The 23,708-nt window shown below is 40.3% G+C and overlaps 1 protein-coding gene across 1 annotated transcript; it reads left to right on the plus strand.

Moving 5' to 3' along the window:
* The first annotated feature begins 233 nt into the window (after window positions 1–233).
* LOC119736807 lies at window positions 234–21,844 on the plus strand. Its single transcript, XM_038210816.1, has 5 exons — window positions 234–614; window positions 2,879–4,137; window positions 16,618–17,164; window positions 17,528–18,183; window positions 21,398–21,844. Exons 1-5 carry the CDS (start codon window positions 245–247, stop codon window positions 21,842–21,844), a joined length of 3,279 nt encoding a protein of 1,092 aa, XP_038066744.1. The 5' UTR covers window positions 234–244.
* The last annotated feature ends 1,864 nt before the right edge of the window (window positions 21,845–23,708 follow it).

Here is a 23,708-nt window from a genome sequence, read left to right on the forward strand (position 1 = left end):
GCCAGCTCACTCCGATTAGATAATCCTCAGGACTATTACAGACTTTAATTGCTGGACTAACCTGCCTCTCGTCCGCCAAGAACTGAACAAACCTGCTCGAAAACCAAAGGGAATGTAGTTCAGTTAATACAAGTATAGTGTTGACGGTTTTTTTTTATTCAAACGTCCCCATAGTTGCCGATCAAAAACATATTTAAAAAGTTAAGGCGGGTGGCGGGGGGGGGGGGGGGGGGGTCAGCCAACAATGAAGAGAACTTATGAACAAACTCAGCCTGTTGGCCAACCAGTAACTACTCCATCCAGTTCAGGCCAGTCTCAACAGGCTCAACCAACCGAACCTCGAGGATTAAATGAGAGGATTTTGAATGACTTGGCAGGTAAAATCGGACACAAATGGACACATTTGGCAGTACGTCTTGAGTTCCAGGACGCTGAAATTGAAAACTTCCGAGCTGACCACCCTCGTTCGCAAAAAGAGCGGACGTTTCAGATGCTGAAAACATGGTGGCAGCGGTGGGATCATCTTCATGATGCTGATGGTAGCGGCGCTCAGGATGATCTTTGCGATGCCCTTGAAAAGACTGGAAGGAATGATCTGATTCTGTTTCTGAGAGGTAACTGTAATCTTGAATACAATGCTTTAAGGTACCACTTTCTCTGACAAAAAAAGAAAGAAAGTGAAAGATTGGGACAAACATTTGGCAGGACATCCGACCAAAATAACAACTGAATCTGTTCTGTTTTTTGTTCATGACGTGCACACATCCTATAGAAAAAAAATAGAAGGTGTATCATAATTCATAATATACGTTTTTCCGTCCAATTTCGCAACTTGTTCATTCCATTTCCAAGAAGTTTCCATTCCATTTCTTTTGCTCGTTTTCGGTTAACCACCGCGGCAAATTGTATAGATTTCTTTCCTGTCATAAAAGTGTCGTGGAATTAAGTTTAACTTCATTTGGTATTCTTGCATTTCATTGGACTCAATCATATGTGCGGTGAGAAAAAAGTTTCAAATAACTTATACGATTTTTATTATCTCTTTATTAGGCTGACAATTTCATAAAGTGATCACATCAAAACTTAACAAACTGATCACTTTGGTCTGCATATTCTGTCTTTTTTACGCCGTGTATTATCGGCAAATTTCCACATATTTATTTCCTTTTATCGCTTTGAAACTAAATATTTTTAGTTCTGTTATGCATTTTTCAAATTTCCTTTTCAAGCTTTCGAATATTTCATTGAAAAAAACTGTACATTTTCAAAGTCAAGTCATTAGGCCAAACAAAAAAAAGTCTCCGGTTTCTGGTATGCGCGCGCGTCGCCGTAGCCATGCGCGTCGGCAAAATGAAAAAGTTTTTTTTTCAATGAAAGATGATGTCTCAAAACCGCCAAACTCACTGGTTTGACTGGAATCCTGCTGCTGCACAATTTTAATGTATTTTTAGATGGGGTTATGATCGAGAATAAGTTTTATGTGGCCTCTCTGGTCTCCCATAATATTTGCACTAAGTTTAGTCGGGCACCATTTGCAGTTATCAGCCGACATTTGAAGCAAAAAAAAACAGGTAAAAAAAAAAAAAAAGCCGCGTCGCAGCACCACTTTTTGGACAAGCTCCATACCAGAAACCGGAGACTTTTTTTGGCCTTATATATGTTGTTTCATAACACGATATAGCACACGTGTTACTTTTGTATAACACATCTATCAAACTGCATGAATTCCCGAGCGGGACTGAAATCCAAAGCTCATGAAATCGAATGAACATGTTACGTAATTTATCGGTTGCTTTTTACACGTTAACGAAGATATCCAGAAATGTTCACTTTTGCTAAATTGAACTGGATGTGAAATAACGCTTGCCTATTTTTATGCACATTTTCAATAAACGATTTTTATGATTAAATGAGTAAAGGTGTGAAATTGGATGGGAAAACCGGTGTTCCCGATGAACCCGACCAATTTCGCAATTTGTTCATTGAACCAGACAAAATGTACATTCCATTTAATGAGATTTTAGGGGTCAGTCCTGTTGTTGTTTTCTTATTGCTATAGTTATAACTTTTGATTTTGTTTTTTATGTTTCCAATTAGTATACGTTCAAAATTGTTCGATTAAGCATATTCCAATTCGTTGATTGGTGTTCAATTTCGCACAAAGTGGGCCAATTTGATCGAAAGAATTAAGTGTTCGTTTTGAAAAAAAAGTGAATTCTAATTAGGAGACAACTTAAGTTGACTTTCAATTTCGCCAAACGTATTGGAGATATGAAAATTATCATTTTTTTCATTTATGTGACATTTGCGCAAAGTGATCACACCAATTCACAAATCGGTCTCTTTGGTCTTCACAGGAAATTCTGGATTTTTACGCAATATTCTATCGCCAAGTATTTTCATGTTTCATTTCATGCATGCACTTGTACAGTACTTTAATTTGAAATAGGGCCTTTATTCCAGTCCAACATGTATACAGCTTTTTCAAGATTCATGTTATTTCAGTTTCTGTTTAGCACTATCATACAATAATGTCGCTAATGCAATGACCCAATTTCATTGAGCATGTGTTACTTTTGTAAACTTATGCACCAAACTGAATTCCCGAGCGGGACTGAACTACACGCATTAAAATGCACGTAACTTGATGCCTAGTTTTTACATCTAAGGAAAATACCTTAAAATATTTTAAAATTTCCCTACATTGAACCTAGTGCGAAAACGCTTGCACGTTTTTATTCGAATTTGAATGAAAATTATTTTTTATTGAATGAACAAATTGCGAAATAGGATGGTAAAACCTTAAAAAAAATAAAAGAATATTATCTTTCAAAGTGTCGTAAATTTAACATATACATTGTTTGTCTTTAATCGTAAGGTTCTGAGGATGGTGCGGGACATTTCAACCTTGACGCTTACCGCGATGAGTTCATCAGATACTACCAAGACGAGATGAGTGTGGTTCCTTTGCTCCCATGGCTCCCATCTGAAGTCAGTAGCATTCATGATATTTATGTAAAACCGGAGCTGCAAGAGAGACAGGACAAGGCTAGGAAGGTGAAAACACGGACAATTGAATCCCACGAGGATATGTTTAAACTGGAGTATGAAGACGGCGAGCCGGTCAGGTTTATCTTGCTGTCTGGCATTGCTGGTAGCGGCAAGACTACCAACGTGTCAAAGATTGCCACCGACTGGGCACTACAGACGCCGAGATCTACATCTTCACTCTCCAAATTCACGTTTTTGGTAGTCCTGAGTATGCGAGAACTTAAGGGAGTCCCAGATCTGACCAAGGCAATATTTGACCAAATCCTTGCCCAAGATACGAACCTTGATCGCAAATCTCTGACAACTTACCTGAGTTCACATGCTGAAAAAGTCCTGGTTGTGTTGGATGGCGCTGATGAGTATGATAAAGAGGGTTCCCAGTTGCCATCTGAAGGTTTCATCAATAACATCATCAGAAATAAGATTCTTCGTGGATGTACCGTCATCGTCACAACACGTCCCCACATGGTGGACAAGTTGTGCAAGCTCAATCCTTCTTTCATTCATATTGAGACCAGGGGTTTCTCAGACGAAGGAGTCCAGAAATACATTCAGAAGTTTTTCAAAGGCGACGATTCAGAGGATTCTGGCGGGTTGTACGAATATTTGAAGGCATCTGAGACCCTTCGTAGTTTGGCGAGAACACCCATAATGCTGCTGCTCATGTGTCTTGTATGGTCAGACGAACAGAAGCTCCCCGAGACGTTGACAGAGTTGTTTAAGGAAGCACTTCTCTTCATTTTGAAACGTCACTTTGAAAAATCCGGTTTGCCAATTCCTGAAGATAAAGAGTTACTTGAGAATCAGTTGATAGATCTTTTGCAAACTTTAGGAAAAGAAGCGCTTGATGGTCTGTTGCTTTTTGGACAGAAGCTGGTCTTTGAAGCTAGGGACTTTGGGAATTCTGAGGTGGTTGACAAAGCTTGCAAAATTGGAATTCTGTCGAAAGAGAAAATTCGAAGTAAATTACGTGCGGTTGAAAGCGTGACTTTCTTTCATAAAACCTTCCAAGAGGCAATTGCTGGGTTTTATTGGGCGAGTCTAGTCGAGTCTGATAACGAGTTGTTTAAATCTTACCTGAGTAAGGTGGATAGGGACAATGCCTTGGGTATGGAGTACGTGATGCGCTTTTGCTGTGGTGGAAATGTCAAAGCGGCAGAATCCCTTCTTCGCTACGTTGCTGATACTTTCAGCTGGGACACTGAAATATCGGATGTGCAATTTGATATAGGCCTTTTTCGAGACTCAAATGAGCCATTCAGGAGGCTTTGGATTTTGATGCATTTCGAAGCACACTCGGCCGAGTTGCACGATATTGCCGGGACCGTCTTTAATCATATATTCACGGTGAACATGGACCGTGGAAATGATTTCAAGACTGCTCTTAACTTTCTAGTCGAGTGCGCGACTTCCTCAAATCAGTCATTTCTATACATGCTGAAGCAAGTCGTGATTCAAAACGTTCTTTTCAATGAGGACACGTCCTTACTAACGAACATATTGAGGTGCAACCCAAAAGTAACAGACGTCCATATAGACCTTAAATATAGATCTGGAAAAAGTGACGCACCCGATGCTTGTCTCGGTGAAGCACTTTCAAGAATGCAGTCACTAGTGAGGCTCGGTATTGGTGGCCATTATTCAAATTTGTCTGCCATATTCAATCCATTATCTCAGTCCTATGCAACAAGTCTCAGCACTTTGAAATTATATGGGTGTAGTATGAAATGTAGGGACTTGACGGGATTTTTCCAGAATCAAAGCAAGCTTTATGAACTAATTCTTGAAGACGTTCACTTGGAAGATGATATATCTACACTCAAAACAAATGCTTCGGAAGTCATCCAAACAAAATACGTGAAAGTATTGAAGTTGTTAGGCTGTGACAGTATGACTCTGGGCATACTACGCCGCGTTAGGTCGTTTCCGAATCTTCAGTCCCTGAAGCTAGTGGTCGAAAATGGTTGTGACTTTGACCTCATGGACCATGTGTGTAACCTACCTGCAGCAGCTCCCCAGCTGCAGGTTGTTGAATTGAAAGACGTCTGTATTCTCAGAAATGCCTTTCCGTGCCTTCAGTTCACGAAACTTCTGCATGTGCTGAAACTCAGCTTCGGAGGTCATTACTTGATTTCTAAACAAATAATCACTCTTGTCAAAGACGTCCTGCCATTACTTGCTAATATACGTGTCCTGGAAGTTTCCATGGGGTCAATTAACGCAGAAGCCTCCCTAGCAGTTGTGCAGTGGGCTTGTGCTTCAGAATCCATAGATGAACTCACCTTGTACGACTGTGTAGGTCGTAGTTGCTATGGCACACGTCACACAAATGTATCTAAATCTGTTAGTATTGACACAATGAACGCTACACAGCCAACCCAGAGCTCCATTCAAAAGTTGAACGTCAGTTGGAGCGATTTCGGCCCGTACACGGCAGCTTTCATGAGACGTTTGAAGCAAATGCCGTTCTTAAAGGAATTAGACATGGAGAAAATGAGTCTTGAGCAATCTGACTGGAATGACCTTGTGGAAGGTCTCAAGAACTGCCAACAGCTTCAAAAATTAAATCTGCGCAACTTCTCCGTGGTAAGCAGGCTTCTTGAAGCTGTACTGAGGCTAATTCCGAGGCTGCCAAATCTTCGTCTGTTGAACTTGCCAGAAGTGCGTGAGAAGCCGACCCAGATGGTTCAAGACTGTTTAACCAAATGCGACTTACATGTACAGAAAAAAGACTGGTATCATACATTTTATCAGTCGGGAATTGCAGCTGTAGTGAGAGTCGTCGAGCAATACGACATGGAGTGAAAAGGAAGCATCTTGTCAAGAAATAACAATGTTGGGTTTGACTGTACATGTACTTACCACTCTTCTAAAAACGAGTTACAGATCATGTCACGTGACGTCATGCATATATAAGATGCCGACTGACAAAACAGCCACTCAAGTATCGATTTTTCTGTACAAGGTTAGTAAAAAAAAAAAGCGGAACCCAAACCCCCCAAAATATATTCCATATTTAAAAAAAATATGTAGTACCAAAAATATAACGACTGGATATCCGATTTCATAAGCTGCTTTTAAGATGGAAAAAAACACCAAATACTCAAATTGCTCCATCCGTTCAAAGAATATCACCATTTAAACACAATGACTCTAAAATCTCCCTCGTCCAAAAAAAGTAGTTTATTGTGTATTTTGAATATTTGGAATAACAAAGAAAATGACACAGAATACTTGTTTCAGCAACTGTCAACAACTGTAGTACACAGTATCTGTATAAACAACCCTGGTTAGGCAAACAATATAATTTATAAAATCCATTTTTTTAAAAGACGGCCTTCAGAAGGACTTGGTTGAATATTTGTAACTTTTAAACAGAGGGTTTATCGCTGGTGATATTTGAAGACAATTGTGACGACGATTCTTGAAATCGCATTTTTGGACGAGGCAGGTTTTATTGTCATTGTCTTTAAATGGTGATATTCTTTGAACGGATTGAGCGATTTCAGTATTTTTTTCCATCTAAAAGTAGCATATGAAATTGGCTTTTCAGTCATTATTATTTTTGGTGCTACATATCTTTTAAATATGAACTATATTTTTGGAAGGTTTGGATACAGCTTTTTTTTTACTCGCCCTGTATTTGTTCGCTTAGTGATCTCAATATAATTGTAAACCGACAGTACTTCAAGTGATCTGCATGAAACGCCAAAGTTTATAACAGTCGACTGAAAGTCAGCATCACGTGACCATAACAGACGAGCTAACGGTTTATTGAGTTACAAAAACGAATGTTATGTTCAGGACCGACATTCCTAGCTTGTTCAGTATAACTTGTTTTGAAAACAAACTTAAGTCTTAATTCAAATAAGAGAAACTCAGCAGGTGCATTAACTAGGTGCATTGTACAAATGTTAATGCTAAACGAAGACATTTACAAGAGCGGGGTTTGAACCCGCTACTCCGGAACGACATCCCGGCAGGTTCAAACCCCGCTCCAGTCAATTGCTTTATTGTTCAGATTCAAATTAAACGCGCACATTTTGTGATAAATGGTTTCAACTATCCTTCCAAACCCTTTTGGTAAAATTGCAGGTATAAAAGTTACTTGCCTGTTAGAATTAATCACGGGTTGACTTTCGTACTCCGGGAGAAAAAGATTTTAAAAAAAGTATTTGATGAAGATCAAAAGATTTATAACATTGCTTCAAGGACAAAACAATATTTATTCAGGTATAGTCGTGTAATTGCTTGCAATCAGTCTTCTGATACCAGCAATTGTCATTGAGGAACTTGGATCCAATTTATGAGCGATATAGCGTATTTATAAATTATAATATCTATTTGCGTCCCAATTCGACGTATTTTTACGATACTATGTGCCTTTCTAAATGTATAGATCGCTACCAACGCTATGGAAAGAATCAGTTGCACATACGTGCTAAAAAAACAACAACTAAACACTCTGACAATCTGGAGCAATCCGGGCACGCTATCACTTCTATCACGATGCCCCCTTCAATGGCGAGAACTATATTGTTAAGATAATCCGTCTCGCGGCAGTAGCTTTACAGTACACTGTAGTAAGGCGAATACTTTCGCTGTGATGTGAAAAGTCTTCATCTGCATGCTCTTAATATAGCACGTATGCTGTATAGGATACTTTAGTGCGATAGCTCCTGCTTAGTTTCTGTATACAGTGAAACGCCGCTATAACGAACACCACTATAACGAACATTTGGTTATAACGAACTTCCCAACAGGTTCCCAAAATAGTGAATTATATTATAATGCACAATCTCTATAACGAACAACCACTATAGTGAACACTTTCTGTGGACCCCATCGTGTTCGTTATAGCGACGTTTCACTGTTCCAGTATTTGATAATACAGTCACTAAGACCTGATTGGCTAATTCTTTGGAGTAGGTGTGTCACTGCATAACAATGATAGATTGTAATTGGATTGTTAACTTGGTGCATGTTTTTCATACTGAATTGTACACCAACTTATGAAGCTATATGAAGCCGATCAATAGGAGAGTAGGATTTAATAAACTCACTTCTTTTTCTGACTTAGAGGTTGGACCGATATAGAAGTCAAAAAAGTTTCCCGTTTTCCAATCATTTGTGGTATAAAGGGTGTTTTCCACTCCAACCCTAAATGCACTAGGCAATCCATCCGATCAACCAATCTAATTAGTACTGTGGATAATCCACATCATCCACCATTATCATCTCATCCACCGGAGGAATCCGATGAACAAAAAATAAGTATTTGGAGTACAAGATGGAAAGGAAGCTATATGAATTCCATGTAGTATTTTTAATATCTCCATTTTCAACCTTCACAGTGCGCGGGTCGATACTAGGTTTTCGTTTCCATGGCGATATTTTCTCGACAATGTTGAAAGTTTCCTCGGAATAAATATCAATATCGCGGAGTTTGTACAGAAATATGTTAATCAGACCACAAGTGCATAGCTCATGCATACCAGCACAATATACGGGCGCACTAAAGATGCTCCACTCGGTGAAATTATGTTCTGTCATCGTTCTTTTGGAGAGGTTTTCTTGCTGGGTGACTCTGGGCTCCATCCCCTGTCCACCCACCTGGCAGACATTTCAGGGGAGTGGGTACTACGTGCACTCGGTTCCCATGGCCTGGGCCAAAGCCAAGGAATTTTGCCACAAGATGGGAGGCAACCTGCTGATGCCCAAGTCATCTGAGGAGAACGCGTTCGCCAACTCGCTACTGGAGGAACGCAGGGCGACTACAGCAGGGCTGTACTGTCACAAAGATGAGCAAGGGTGGGAGTGCGAGAGCTCGGGGTACAGAAATGCATCCCCAGGCCGCAGCATCCCGGCCAGAAGCTGCGGCACTATGAAGACCGAGGATGGCCAGTGGTACGCCGCACCGTGCGACCAGGAAACGACTGCCGTGTACGAGAGAGAAGCGACGATACAGCAAGCCAGCCTCGCCATGCACTGCATGACCATATGGGCGGACGGACGTCCAGTTACCTTTGGGCAGTGCGTTCATAAACCCGCACTTAAAAAAGCGTTAATTTTGTCTAAATAAAGGAGAGAGAAACTCAAGATTTAATAATCTTTTTACAATCGGTGCAATGAATGGGATGGGGGGGAGCTGACTTATGCATGCTGTAAAATAATAATAGTTATTGCGTAGGTCATGGAGGTAGAATTAGACTACCTTCATGCGTAGGTCGAGGACTTTCGACTCATACAGACACTGGCCGAGTACACTACCATTACACATGACAAAGGGCATTTGTTAGACTTGATACAGTGCATTCATCTTCTGCGCCGCTGCGCTGTTGCTGTTAAATTACAGAGTTAAATTACATTCTCCTCTGTCAACACCTCACCCCCAACATGATATATTTAGATCGGCGATAGACAAGGGACATCGTCCTTACATTTGAATGTACATGTTGAATCACTTCGAATAATTATAATTTGCTACGTTTTAACACATTTGTTTCTGAGTTGATTAAACTTTAATAACGATTTTCAAATGTGGGGAAAAATGCATCCCATAACCGTTCAAAATTTCATTCGTGTACTGATACTAAACAAACAATGCATAAAATACATAGAGCGTCCCGACTGTGGACAGGTCTTGTTCCGCTGTGATACGCTGGAGTGAAAATTTACTTGCGTAACAGAATGTTTAATTTTAAAAAATATGTAGCTCTCTTTATGAGGGCGCTCTGTATGTTTATTCACAGAAGGGTACTTTGTTCCCTTTTAATTAACTACACGAAGGTTATCGATGCTATATTGTGAAGAGTGCACTCATTTGGAACTGCTACTACTAGCCCCACAAGGCCGGATCCAGGAAATGACTAGGATTAACCATCTGGGGGGAGGCATCTCGGGATGCATGGGGTTTTCAAGAGGGGCACCTAAAGGCAAAGCTTATCATTTCAATTTTTGGTCGAAGGAAATTTTTTCTGTATGGATAAAATGGGAGAAAAGTGCCACTATCATAAAATTAACCTTAATCAAATCAAATCCAGACTAGAATATCTATGAATTAATTTTAATATCTATCACATGACTTGTCGGAATTTGAACCTTTTAGTGCAAACAATGTACTTGTTATATGTAGATATTGGGGCTTACGTGCAGGTTTGAGTTTACCCTCCTCAATAGCAGCCGCCATATTGGATTCATTGGATTTTGAAAAGAAAATTACTTGCTCAGTTTTGCTCAAGTGGATAACTGTTTGGAACTGGATCGTGTTGAGAGAAAAGGTGGTGACGCGAGGCTTCGTTTTCAAACAGCGATCCTGTGCACAGGTAGGTCAATTAACCGTCTCCACAATCAGGGTTTTTTTTTGGTACGATTTCACCTTGATACCTATTTGTCTCATGATTAGCATGATTGTCTTTTTCTCTCGTATGTAATCGTTTCTGTGTCAAAATAAATTCTTTCTTGGGGGGGGCGCTCGTGCCATGTTTTTAATGGGGGCGCTGTTCAAATCCGATGATAATTAACACTATATCACAGAATAATGTACATATTATAAACCCTAACCAAGCAGGCTCAGTACTTTTTGTGTGCAAGGCGGACATTATTACTAATACAAAATTTGTGTGTGTCGGAGCAAGGGGGGGGGCGGGTGTTCAAATTTTTTCTCATGATTTTTTATGGAAAAATAAATTTTTGACAGAGCTGGGTTCCCCCCCCCCCCCATCCCAACCCCCTTCTGGATCCGCGCCTGAGAAGTTTTGTTTTTTTAAATCAAGTTTTCGAAGAGCCGCGATCATTATTTTATTAGCAATGAGGAAGATGTTGTGCGGCGCCATTGATTAAAAAAATCAGGATCATGATGCGCTATATCTCTGAAGTTGCAATATTCCACAAGAATTGAGTATGTTGTAAGGCGACTGGGCCTGACTGGATTTTGTGGTAAAATTCTCAAATATATCATAAGAAACTGACCTCAGCTTTATTTTATTCATTATTTTAATGGTTATTGGATATCCAGGCAGTGCCAAAGCTATATGGAAATACGCTGTTGCCATTCCGATACCCAAATTACCCAAACCAGTTTATGGAGGACGACAAGTGGACATCTCCTTGTTTGTTATCAGAATAACAGAAAGGCAGGTTGAACGTTTTCGAAAGTAGACAATAGTTGTCGTCAAAATGTTCAATCGTCTTTTTTACTTTCTGTATGGAAAAAAAGTAGAAGGCCACTTTTCGGCTGCCTGAGAATAATGTACTTTCCATGTGAAAGGAATGCAGAAAAGGTCGAAAACTTTCAGTTCTATTTTCTGCTCCTTGAGCAAGAAAAAGCAGATGGCCAAAAAATAATACAATAATACAAGTAAAATTTGCTTTTCAGGTTCCATAAAAGCAGAAAAGTAGACAATTTTATTTATTATAATGTAAACTCTTCTTTTCTGGCAACAGACAAAAGAAAAGTATTTTTAATATGGAACTGTTCTGCTAGTCTGATAGCTAAAAAAGAAGATGCCCACTTTCCGTCCTCCATGCTGCATGTGGTAACATTTAATCCGACTAACTGAGACTCTACACATCGCCTTTATTTAACATTTCCGCATAAATCAAATCAGATTTCACAGACAGTCCTTTGTTACAGAAATGCAGTTACAACGAATTTACAAAAGGTTTATTCAAGCCTATCTAAGTTACGTCTATGTACGAACTGTATTTAAATGACTCAAGCGCTAAAATGAATAATGAGGCAGTTACCATGCAAAAGTGGACATGGCTGAAAAGTGGACAATTTATGAAATCTTTAAAACTGCAGACATCACAACGTCAAATGTGGTATCAACTTAAAGGGGGCAACAACGCCTGTCGTTTTGAGTGGTATGCCAGTGATACTGAATAATGGTCAAATGTACTTCTTGTCAACAACATTTTGGGAGTCAAACATTAGGGATTTTCGGGATTCATTTTGGCATCTTGTTTTCACATGCAAAAGGCAACGGTTATTGTGGGTTTTTGAGGCAGAGAGAAAACTTCATATTCTATACCGAAAGAGTTTATTAAGAATATATATTTCTCACATGTTTTCACTTGTACAAAAGATGCATGTGCGGACAAACTGTAACGCGAGTGAATAGTATGATATCGGTATAAGTCATAAACTTAATTTTTATTTTTTGATAATCTGCATCTTTGAAATAATGTAATTTTGTTATCTAAAATATTTTATTTGTGCATAATCCGGACAATTACTTCACTTCGAGTGCGCGCGTGATATAGTCGAACCTTGTACTTTCTGGAAACATCTCGCCAGCCGAGCTTGGTGGGGTTAATAAGTTACAGAGTGCACGGGTCGTATAGCTGGAGCGGAGCGGGTGGTTGCGTGTGTGATTATAACTCGACTTTGGTACCATTCTATTTGCCAAAGCCCTTGCTAGTCGGAGCGTCAGAACAAGATAATACCCGCAAGTCCAAAGAACATAATTGAAAAATAAGCAAATAATAGATTTAATATTGAACACTTTTTTTCTAGATTGACAACATGTACAACAGTGCTCCATAGTCAAATCAGCCTGATCTGAGCTATAGAGGCTTTCAAAGGTAAGAAAAATACATTAAAGCCCATACACCCAACCAATGAAATTGTCAATGTCCTTGGGAAAATCGCATTATATTAAATCAAGCCTGTTTAACTCGAAAATATTCTTCAACTAACTGTCTCATTATTAAAAAAAAAATTCACCAGTTTCTTTTGTTTTCAATCAATGGTTTTTATTTTTATGCTTCTGTTACCAGAAACCTCCCCTTACGCTATAATGTATACTTTAAACATCTCATTTTAAATGAAGCTTATAGCGTTTTTGAACAGTTTGGATTTCCTGAGATTTTCTTTTTTCGAATTCTGCCTATAATAAGCCTACATACGGCTTCAAAATTTCCTGATTAATTATTCTGTGCATATGCCTAGTCCTTCCGGAAGGGCCTAGTATTGTTTTCATGTTTGACCCAACACAATCACGGTTGTACAGCTAATTGCGACTCCCCCAAACCATTTGTTCTTATAATAAACGTTATCATCCCATTAATTGAATACAATTGTCTTTTTGAAACAGGTGTTTCCGAACCAGACAAGTGCAGTCAGCATACCCAGATGAGATAACCCTCAAAACTCCGAGCACAATGTAATTGCTGAAATATACTTCAACTTCTGATCTGCCTAGCATTGAAAACAAACTTAAAGAAGCAAAGGGGACTCAGTACTTCAGTAGATCGCGTACGACTTTCAAAAACAGAATAGTCCCTAATGTTGACAATCAAAAACAGTTTTCCCAAAGGTTGAGGCGGTGGGGGGGGGGGGGCTTCAACCAATAATGGAGAGAACCAACGGACGCCGAGGCGCTCGACGCAGCTTGGTGTGGAACATAAACTCCCGTGTCACTTAAATAATCACTTGCACAACTTATACAGTGAACATTGAAATTGTCAAAGCAACTGGCACCCCCCGATTACCAAAATGTTTCGATGGTTACTTACCAGAATATATAACTTCATAATATTGATTGTACATAACTTCATTTGGCTGGGTGCGTACCAATATCAACAAACTCAGCCAATCGCACCTGCAGTCTTAAGTGAAAGCATTTTCCTAGACTTGGCAACGGAAATCGGAAACAAATGGACACATTTGGCAATCCATCTAAGGATCACGGATGCAGAAATTGAACACCTCCAAACAGATAACCGTCTTTCACAAGAGCGCCAGGCATTTAAGATGCTGAAGACATGGTGGCAGCGGTGGGATCATCTTCATGACACTGAGGAGACCGGTGCTCTGAATGCTCTCTGCGATGCTCTTGAAAAGATTGGAAGGAATGATCTGGTTCTGCGTGTAAGATGTAAGTGTAAAGTTTCAAGTTACCACTATTACTTTAAAAAAAAAAAGGGAAAGGACAGAAAAGTCTTCCTTTTTTTCTGTTCTTTTCCGGAATCAAAACACCTCTGCATCTGTTTTTATTCCGTGTTCCGTAACATTACCTAGAAGATGCATCATAATTCATAATGTAGCATTTCTGTGCAATTTCGCAACTTAGTCTTCAGTCACACAGTCAAACGGGAAGTTTGAGCATTCGATTCGGTTTTAACATTGTCAAATAAGCATGTGCATGGTTCAAATATTTTTTTTGCCAGAAAATCCCATTTCTTTTTTTGGTTTTTGGTGTTCCGCCGGGAAGGCGGATTCATAGAAGTATTTGCTTACAATATAAATGCTATTGATTAGGAGTAAACTTACTTTGCCATGTGCATTTCATTGAAAGCCAATCGTATTGGCGACAAAAAAGTTAATATGATTTTCATTATTATTTGTTTTGATAAAGTGACATTTTCGTAAAGTAATTATGTCAATAGTCAATTGACAAACTAGTCACTTTAGTCTGCATGTAAATTATGTCATTTTACAGAGCATATTTTATCAGAAAATGTCTAACATTTATTTCCTTTTATAACTTTGAAACCTACATTGTTTTTCTGACATGCATATTTCATATCTCCTTCTTGAGCTTTCGTATATTCTTTCAAAAAGCTGTAGCCTACATTCTTTAATAATTTATTTCTCCAAAGTCAAGTTATTTCAGATGTTCCACATCACTTATATCACATCAATGAACACGTGTCACTTTGTAAACGTATGCACCAAACTACATGATTCCCTTGGACTGAAATCCAAAGCTCACGAATTCGAATGCACACGTGACGTAATTTACAACCGGTTGTTTTTACACATAAACGACGATATCTTGGAAATTTCCGCTTTCGCTAGATTGAACCGGCCGGGTGTGTATAAATGTGTAATGATGCTTGCCCATTTGTATGCGAATTTCAATGAATGGTTTTTATAACTGAAATTTGACAGCAACACCAGTGTTCTTGACTAATTTCGGACACAATATGCAATGTGCGAGTAAACATATTGATATACATCTATATCCTGAAGAGCGCCCAAAGTGTAATATTTTGTCCAGAGGCCCCCCCCCCCCATTGTTGGATTGTGATCATCCCCCCGCCCCCACTTGCCGGCACAGATTTAAGCCACTGCTGCCTAGTTTTCACATCTGAGGAAAATACCCTGAAATAATTTGAACTTCCCCTAAATTGAACCGAGTGTGAAAACGCTCGCACGTTTTTGTTCGAATTTGAATGAAAATTACGTTTGATCAAATGAACAAGTTGCGAAATGGGATGGGAAAACCTATAAAAAGGAAACGAATATTATCTTTCAAAGTGTCGTTTATTTAAAACATACATCGTTGTCTTTAATCGTAAGGTTCTGTGGAAGGTGCGGGACATTTCGACCCCGACCCTTACCGCGATGAGTTCATCAGATACTACCAAGACGAGATGAGTGTGGTTCCCTTGCTCCCGTGGCTTCCAACCGAGGTCAGTCGCATTTATGATATCTATGTGAAACTGAAGCTGCAAGAGAGACGGGACAAGACTAGGAAGGTGAACAATTGGAAAATTGACTCCCACGAGGACATGCTCAACCTGAAGTATGAAGACGGTGAGCCGGTCAGGTTTATCTTGCTGTCTGGCATTGCTGGTAGCGGCAAGACTACCATCGTGTCAAAGATTGCCACTGAGTGGGCAGAACAGACGCCGGGGTCTCCACTCTTCAAATTCACGTTTTTGGTAGCCCTAAGTATGCGAGAACTTAAGGGAGTTCCAGATATGACCAAGGCAATATATGACCAAATCATTGCCCAAGATCGTAAAGACCTTGATCGCAAATCTCTGACAACTTACCTAAGTTCACATGCTGAAAAAGTCCTGGTCGTTTTGGATGGCGCTGATGAGTATGATAAAGAGGGTTCCCAGTTGCCATCTGAAGGTTTCGTCACTGACATCATCAGAAACAAGATTCTTCGTGGATGTACCGTCCTTGTCACAACACGTCCCCACATGGTGGACAAGTTGTACGAGCTCCAGCCTTCTTTAATTCATATTGAGACCAGGGGTTTCTCAGACGAAGGAATCCATGAATACATTCAAAAGTTTTTCAAAGGCGAAGATCCAAAGGTGTCTATCGGGCTCTTTGGGTATTTGAAGGCATCTGGGACCCTTCTGAGTTTGGCGAGAACACCAATAATGCTGCTGCTCATGTGTCTTGTATGGTCAGACGAACAGAAGCTCCCCGGTACATTGACAGAGTTGTTCAAGGAAGCACTTGTCTTCATTTTGAAACGTCACTTTCAAAAATTCGGTTTTCCAAATCCTGAAGACAAGGAGCTACTTGATAATGAGGTGATAAATCTAGTGAAAGCGTTAGGAGGAAAAGCGCTTGATGGTCTGATGCTTCCTGTGCAGAAGTTGGTCTATGAAGCTGGGGACTTTGGAAATGATGAGGCGGTTCACGAGGCTTGCAAAATTGGAATTCTGTTCAAAGAGAAAATTCGAAATAAATTACGAGCGGTTGAACGCGTGACTTTCTTTCATAAAACCTTCCAAGAGGCAATTGCTGGTTTTTTTTGGGCGAGTCTAGTCGAGTCTGATAACGAGTTGTTTAAATCTTACCTGAGTAAGGTGGACAAGAGTAATGCCTTGGGTATGGAGTACTTGATGCGTTTTTGCTGTGGTGGAAATGTCAAAGCGGCAGAATCCCTTCTTCGCTTCGTCGAAACTTTCGGCTTGAAAACTGAAGTACCGGATGACCCAGATCATGTAAACTTTTTTCGAGACTCAAATGAGCCATTCAGGAGGCTTTGGATTTTAATGCATTACGAAGCACACTCAGAAGAATTACACAGTATTGCCAGGGCCGTCTTTAACCACGTTTTCTTGGTAAAAATGAACTGTGGAAATGATTTCACGTCTGCTCTTAAGTTTCTAGTCGAGTGTGAGACTTCTTCAGGTCAGTCATTACTAACCAAACTGAAGCAAGTCATAATTAAAAACGTTAGATCGAAAGGAGAAGCGTCACTAGTAAGTGACATATTAAGGTACAGCCCAGATGTAACAGACGTCTTTATATCTACCGACGGAGACAACAATGAAGTCTCTTGCCTTGGTGAAGCACTTTCAAGAATGCAATCGCTTGAAAAACTCCAGATTAATGGCACTAATAGTCTTGGTAATGTCAATGTTTCTGCCTTACTCAATCGCTTATCAAAGTGCCGTACAAATCTCAAAACTTTGAAATTAACTTCGTGTAAAATTAATTGCAAGGACTGGGCGATTTTCATAATGCATAGCCAGCTTCGCGAACTTGTTCTTCAAGCTGTTAGATTGCAAGATTATAAATCTCCACAAGAACTAACTGACATTCAGATTCAAACCATAAACCTGGAAACGCTGAAGATAGATGATCATTACAAAAAATTCGAAATACTACGTTTCGTTAGGTCGTATCCGAATCTTAAATCCCTGAGACTAGAAGGAGTTGATTTTTTGTCCAAAGACCTCATTCAACCTGTATGTGACCTACTTTCGACAGCTTCCAAACTGCGGGTTGTTGACTTAGAAAGGGTCAGTCTTTGCCGGGATTCCTTTCCAAGCTTTGCCGAACAGCTGAAGAGCCTTAAAGAACTGAATGAGTTGAAACTCAGCTTCAGGATAGGTTCGTGTTCAGAAGACATAATTACTCTTGCCAAAGATGTCCTGCCATCACTGCAGCGTAATCTACGTGTCCTTGAAGTGTTCATTCCAACGGAGTCATCAACGGACCCAGAAGCCTTCATGGCAGTTATGCAGTGGGCTTGTGCTTCACCATCCATGAATGCACTCAAGTTCCAAGGGTGTGTATGTCCACATCGCACAAATGTATCTAAACCTGATAGCATTGACGCAGTAAACACTCTACAGCCAACCCCAAGCCCCATTCAAAGGTTAAACGTCAGCAGGAGCTCCCTCGGCCCGTGCACGGCAGCTTTCATGAGACTTTTAGAGCAAATGCCGTTCTTAAAGAAATTATACATGGAGGATATGAGCTTTGTGGAATCCGATTGGACTGACCTTGTGGAGGTTCTCAAGGGCTGCCAACAACTTCAAGATTTACATCTGCGCGGCAACGTCATGACAAGCAGTGATCTTGAAGCTGTACTGAGACTGATTCCGAGGCTACCGGATCTTCAGTGGTTGATCTTGCCAAAAGTAAGTGGCGAGCTGACCCAAATGGTTCAAGACTGTTTCCAGTGTTGTAAACGCAAATCGAATTTGGTCCCACATGTGTATTGTACATTTGATAAGTCAAGCATTGCACTTCTAGTGAGAGTCGTCGAGCAATACAGCCAACCCTGAGCTCCTTTCAAAAGTTGAGGGTCAGCGGGAGCATCCCTCGGCCCGTGCACGGCAGCTTTCATGAGACTCTTGAAGCAGTGCCAGACTTAAAGGAATTAGACATGTGCGATATAAGTCTTGAGGATTCCGATTGGACAGACCTTGTGGAGGTTCTCAAGGGCTGCAAATAGCTTCAAGAATTAAATCTGCCCCCAAAAATGGCGTCAAAACAGTGGTCTTCAAGCTTAAGTAGGGATAATACCGAGGCTCCCCGATCTTCAGTTGTTGCATGGTCCTGCTAGAAGTGCGCGGTTGGCGCTCCGACACGGTTCTAAACTGTTTAAAACCGTGGTGACCGTAAATCTCCTCCTGGTGAACATTAGGCCTATGCGTACTGTGTATATTATAATCAAGCAATTCAAGTTCTATATAGCGAGTGTCGTCGAGCGATAAAAAATAGCGAAAAATGGGTCATCTTTTTAAGTAATAATAATGCTGTGTATGTCTGTATTGACCACTCTTCGAAAGAAGAGTTACAAATCATGTCCCGTGACGTCATGCCTATATAAGTTGCCTGCCCAAGTATCGTTCTCGTTGTTAAACCATGATCCAATTTAATAGGGGGGGGCCTCGGGGGGTTGTCAATTTTTAATTTTTTTTGTGGGGGAATTTGTTTTTAGTCCCACCATTTGACCATGGTGCTATGTATGCGGCCTATAACATTAAGATCTCGGGGCGGATCTAGGAATATTTGCAGAGGTCGCATTTCATCAGCATATCAATGTTGGCATGTAGACAGGTTTTTCATCGGACACCTGGCCTCCGTAAAATCAATGGGGGGTGGGGGGGGGTGAGGGGGGGTGGGAGCATACCATACTTTCAATGGGGGCGCTGTTCAAATCCAACGATCGTTAACACTATATTACAGAATGGTGTACAAATACCCCCGTAACCCGGCTGGCTCTGTCCGAATGTTTTGCTCAGGTACAGATTATTACCAGTATAATTAACATTACTTTTTATGTATTTCTATGAAGAAGAAAAAATCGAGTCAGAGCTGGGGGTGCTTTCCATCGCCCCCCCCCCCCCGGATCTCCGCCTTAATCTGTATGTTCTACTAATTATTGCACGTATAGGTTTACTGTACACGTAAATGGTGTCAAAAAGAGAGCGACCTGGATTAATGACTTTTTCTAAAAAGGAAATCAAATTTAATACACTAATGAAAGCGTATGTTTTTCCACTCTTCTGAAGAAAGTACTGAAATCAACCCATGCTATCAGAAGTTACGCATGTTTTTTGTTTGTTTGTTTTTTTATTTAAAATAACCTATTTTTATAGCTGTGCGTGGGATGCCATTGGAAGATATTGAGCTGAGTGAGAATTACAGATTACACACAGGCATTCAATTACAAATGAGATCTTATTAATTTCAGTCAAGACTCAAACATATTTTTACTGTCAGATTTTGTGTTTTGAATATCAGAAACATGTCAACTCTTCTTTATTTTGAAATACTGATGCCATGTTTTCCGTTTTCCTCTGCAAGTTTTCGTTCATTGATGGAGATGGGAAAACGTCAATGTTTCATTGTATTTAATGAGTATTCATGCAGTTCGTTGAACGGTAAATGATCGGTGGTGGACAGCTGAATTCTGTGATCTTTTTATTAAAATAGACATAACTTGGAAAAAACAGATATACAAGTTTTATACTTGAAATATTTACAGTTAATAGTCAATGACATGTACTTTGTCCTATATGCTATTTTTATAAAATGGAGCGAGCCACATATTTCTTGCAGATTTTTTTCTCATTCGGTCACGTTCTGTTTGGCACACCCTGAAGTGATGTGAAAAGTCTTCATCTGTATGTTCTAAATGTTGCACGTATACTGTCTATGATAGTGATATAGCTCCTGCTGAGTTTCTGTATTTGATAAAACTGTCACTAAAACCTGATCGGCTTATTGTTTGGAGTAGGCGTGTCCTTACGTCAATACATAGAAATGACAGATTGTGATTGGATTGTAAACATGCTGCATGTATTTCATACTTAATTGTACACCAACTTATGCAGCTATATAAATTTAATATAATAAAATTATTTGTATATAAATCCCATCAATGGAAGAGTAGGATTGAATAAACTCACTTCTTGTTCTGACTTAGAGGCTGGACCAATATAGCAGTCAAAGAAGTTTCCCGTTTTCCAATCATTTGTTGTACAAAGGGTGTGTTCCACTCCTTCCCAAAATGCACTAAGCAATCCACCCGATCAGCCAATCTAATTCTACTGTGGATAATCCACATCATCCACCCTATCCACAAAGTCAACCATGCTGAGTAACCTTGGTTAGGAGTCTCTATGACATCGAAGAGCCATCTCTTAAACCACGATGATGTACCGGATCATCAACAAACTCTTTGACGTCCCTGACAACCATCTAATTCCAATCAACTCATCCACCAGAAGCAACAGCAGAAACTCCTTGTTCAGTCCACCCATACAAACTTACTTAAGGACTCCTTTCCAGACACCATCGGCCTGTACGTGGCACTCACTGCCCCAGCAAGTTGTCGAGTCACCAACCCCCGATGTCTTAATCTTCAAGATCAAAAATCCACCTATCTCTCTTCTTTTAAAGGCAACTGTTTGAGGGTTGCATTTTTTTGTTCACCCGGTAAAGAAGTCAGAGAATCCGATGAACACAAACAATAAGTATTTGGATCGGAGTACAAGATGTATAGGAAGCTATATGAACTGCATGTAGTTTTTTCTTTAATATCTCCATTTTTAACCTTCACCGTGCGCGGGTCGATACTAGGTTTTCGTTTCCATGGCGATATTTTCTCGACAATGTTGAAATATTTCATCCGAATAAATATCAATATCGCGGTTTTTTATAGAAATATGTTAATCAGATCACAAGTGCATAGCTTATGCATACCAGCACAATATACCAGCACAATATACGGGCACACTAAAGATGCTTAACTCAGTGAAATTCTGTTCTGTCATCGCTCTTTTGGAGATGTTTTCTTGCTGGGTGACTCTGGGCTCCATCCCCTGTCCACACCCCTGGCAGACATTTCAAGGGACTGGGTACTACGTGCACTCGGTTCCCATGGCCTGGGCCCAAGCCAAGGAATTCTGCCAGAAGATGAGAGGCAACCTGCTGATGCCCAAGTCATCCGAGGAGAACGCATTCGCCAAGTCGCTGCTGCAGCAACGCCGGGCGACTACAGCGTGGCTTAACTGTCATAGAGTCGGGCAGTGGCTGTGTGAAGTCGATGGGGTGGCGATGTGGCCTCCGTTCAACAACCCGGCCCCAGATCAGCCAACACTCGACGGCAATTGTCTCACTATGAAGGCCGAGGATGGCACATGGCGTCACACCTACTGCGACTTGAATGCGACTACCGTGTGCGAGAGAGAAGCGACGGTACAGCAAGCCAGCCTCGCCATGCACTGCATGACCATAGCGGCAGACGGCCGCCCAGTCACCGACGGGCAGTGCGTTCAGAAGCCGTAGATATCGAACACTGCAATGTCGTATGATAAAATCTATTATCACTGAATGTTCATCAATTACAACATCGAACGGTTATGTGCTACTTTAAACCCAATGACTATAAACGTTTGAAATGTTCACATTTTAAAATTAAATTCACAATTTAAAACAAAAAATAACAATACACAATAAGACGAGGCTGTAAAAATCGAGGAATCCATTAGAACTGTTGAACTTGAACATCTCTGTGTTGATTGTGCGCGAACTTGTGAATGGACTCATGATTTACTTGTCACCGAACTTGATGGACTTGTGATAGACTTGACTACAACAGTTTTTCTAAACTCATCTTTGCTCAATGAACACAGAAGAGAATAATTGATTTGATTTCCACGGACGTCGCCTTAACACTGCAAATGTGTCGACGATCTGTTCATGAATGACTGTGGCTTACAAAGTTTTAACGAAACCCCAAGGAAAATGACAAAACCATCACTAGCATCAATAAAATTACATGTCATTTGTTTTTATCCACAGAAATGGATATTTACTGAAATGTCAAATCTGCTTGTATCGTTCCGTGGATCACGAAGGGAGGAGTTTATCTAAGTCAGTAGCGAGAAGAGACAGCTTTTTGTGTAAATTAAGACCAAACACCACGCGACTAAACACGTACCAGTAAAACGCAGCAATCAGATTGGTTCTAAAAAGCTCACAAAACCATTGCATAATTTACTATAATCGCATTATTCAAATGTAATTTGAAGTAAACAGTCCTGTGAAGATGGACGAATTGAACGGGCAGAATATACGCGTAATAATGTATCTTGGGGAACATTAGTGGAGTGGCTCCTTAAACTAGTTCGGATGTGCGCAACTTTTCATGATAACTGTTCAATTTGTGGCCAATAGTACGCCGCACCGTGCCACCATGAATCGACTACCGTGTGCGAGAGGGAATCGACGGTACAGCCAGCTCAGCCAGCCTCGCCAAGCACTGCATGACCGTAGGGGCAGATGGCCGTCCATGGGCCCAATTTCATTGCTCTGCTAACCATAGAAATACGCGCTTATACGATCATCTTTTGTGCTATTAAACCGCGCTAACAATAAATATGCGCTAACCCCGTAAACACAGAATATTTCGTTACGAAATGTACACATACGCAGAAGCCAAAGTTCCTCGCTATCCCGTGAAATACGCTGCTATAGTAAGCATACGGTAAGCATAGCCATGAAATCCGGTGGCCATTGCGCTCACAACCACGCACCTTAAATTAATTAACACCAATAAACGTTAATTTTGTCTTAAATACAGCAGTGAAAACATCAACATTTGAGCTTCTATTTGCAACTGAAACAATGATGAAATGGCTGGAATTTAAGAAGTTTACTTTTCATCATTTACATGCTGTAAATAATGATAGTAATTGCGTAGTTCGAGGACTTTCGACTCGTACAAACACTGGCCGAGTACACTAGCATAACACACGACAAAGGAAACCAATTAGACTTGATACAGTGCACAAGTCTTATCTGCCGCTATTTGCTTTATTTATAAATTGACTCATGCACTCAACGTAAATTCTCCTTTGTCACACAAGGGACAGTCCTTATATTTAAATATAGATGTTGAAATACAAATGTACTTCAACTAATTATTTGTATAATTGATTCTAATTTATATTGACGATTAAGCTTGGTGACGATTGGTGTGCTAACTTCTTCTTGCGTATGGAACCAAAACAAAGAGGTAGTTAGATCTCTGGCTGCTTGCTGAGAAGCCACTCTTGAGTAGCTGCATCTGCATCAACATCGATTAGGCCATGGTACTCATTTGGGGGGCGATAGAGGGGGCACTTGGAGATGATGTGGTCAGAAGTCT

The sequence above is a fragment of the Patiria miniata genome, unplaced genomic scaffold (assembly GCF_015706575.1).
Source record: "Patiria miniata isolate m_02_andy unplaced genomic scaffold, ASM1570657v1 HiC_scaffold_3, whole genome shotgun sequence".
NCBI lineage: Eukaryota > Metazoa > Echinodermata > Asteroidea > Valvatida > Asterinidae > Patiria > Patiria miniata.

Bases quoted from the DNA above. Each gene is read 5' to 3' on its own strand.
- LOC119736807 (XM_038210816.1), top strand. From the start codon at position 245: ATGAAGAGAACTTATGAACAAACTCAGCCTGTTGGCCAACCAGTAACT. The intron at 615-2,878 runs GTAACTGTAATC...TTTAATCGTAAG, and splicing joins TCTGATTCTGTTTCTGAGAG to GTTCTGAGGATGGTGCGGGA. The intron at 17,165-17,527 runs GTAATGTCAATG...TACTTTCGACAG, and splicing joins TAATGGCACTAATAGTCTTG to CTTCCAAACTGCGGGTTGTT.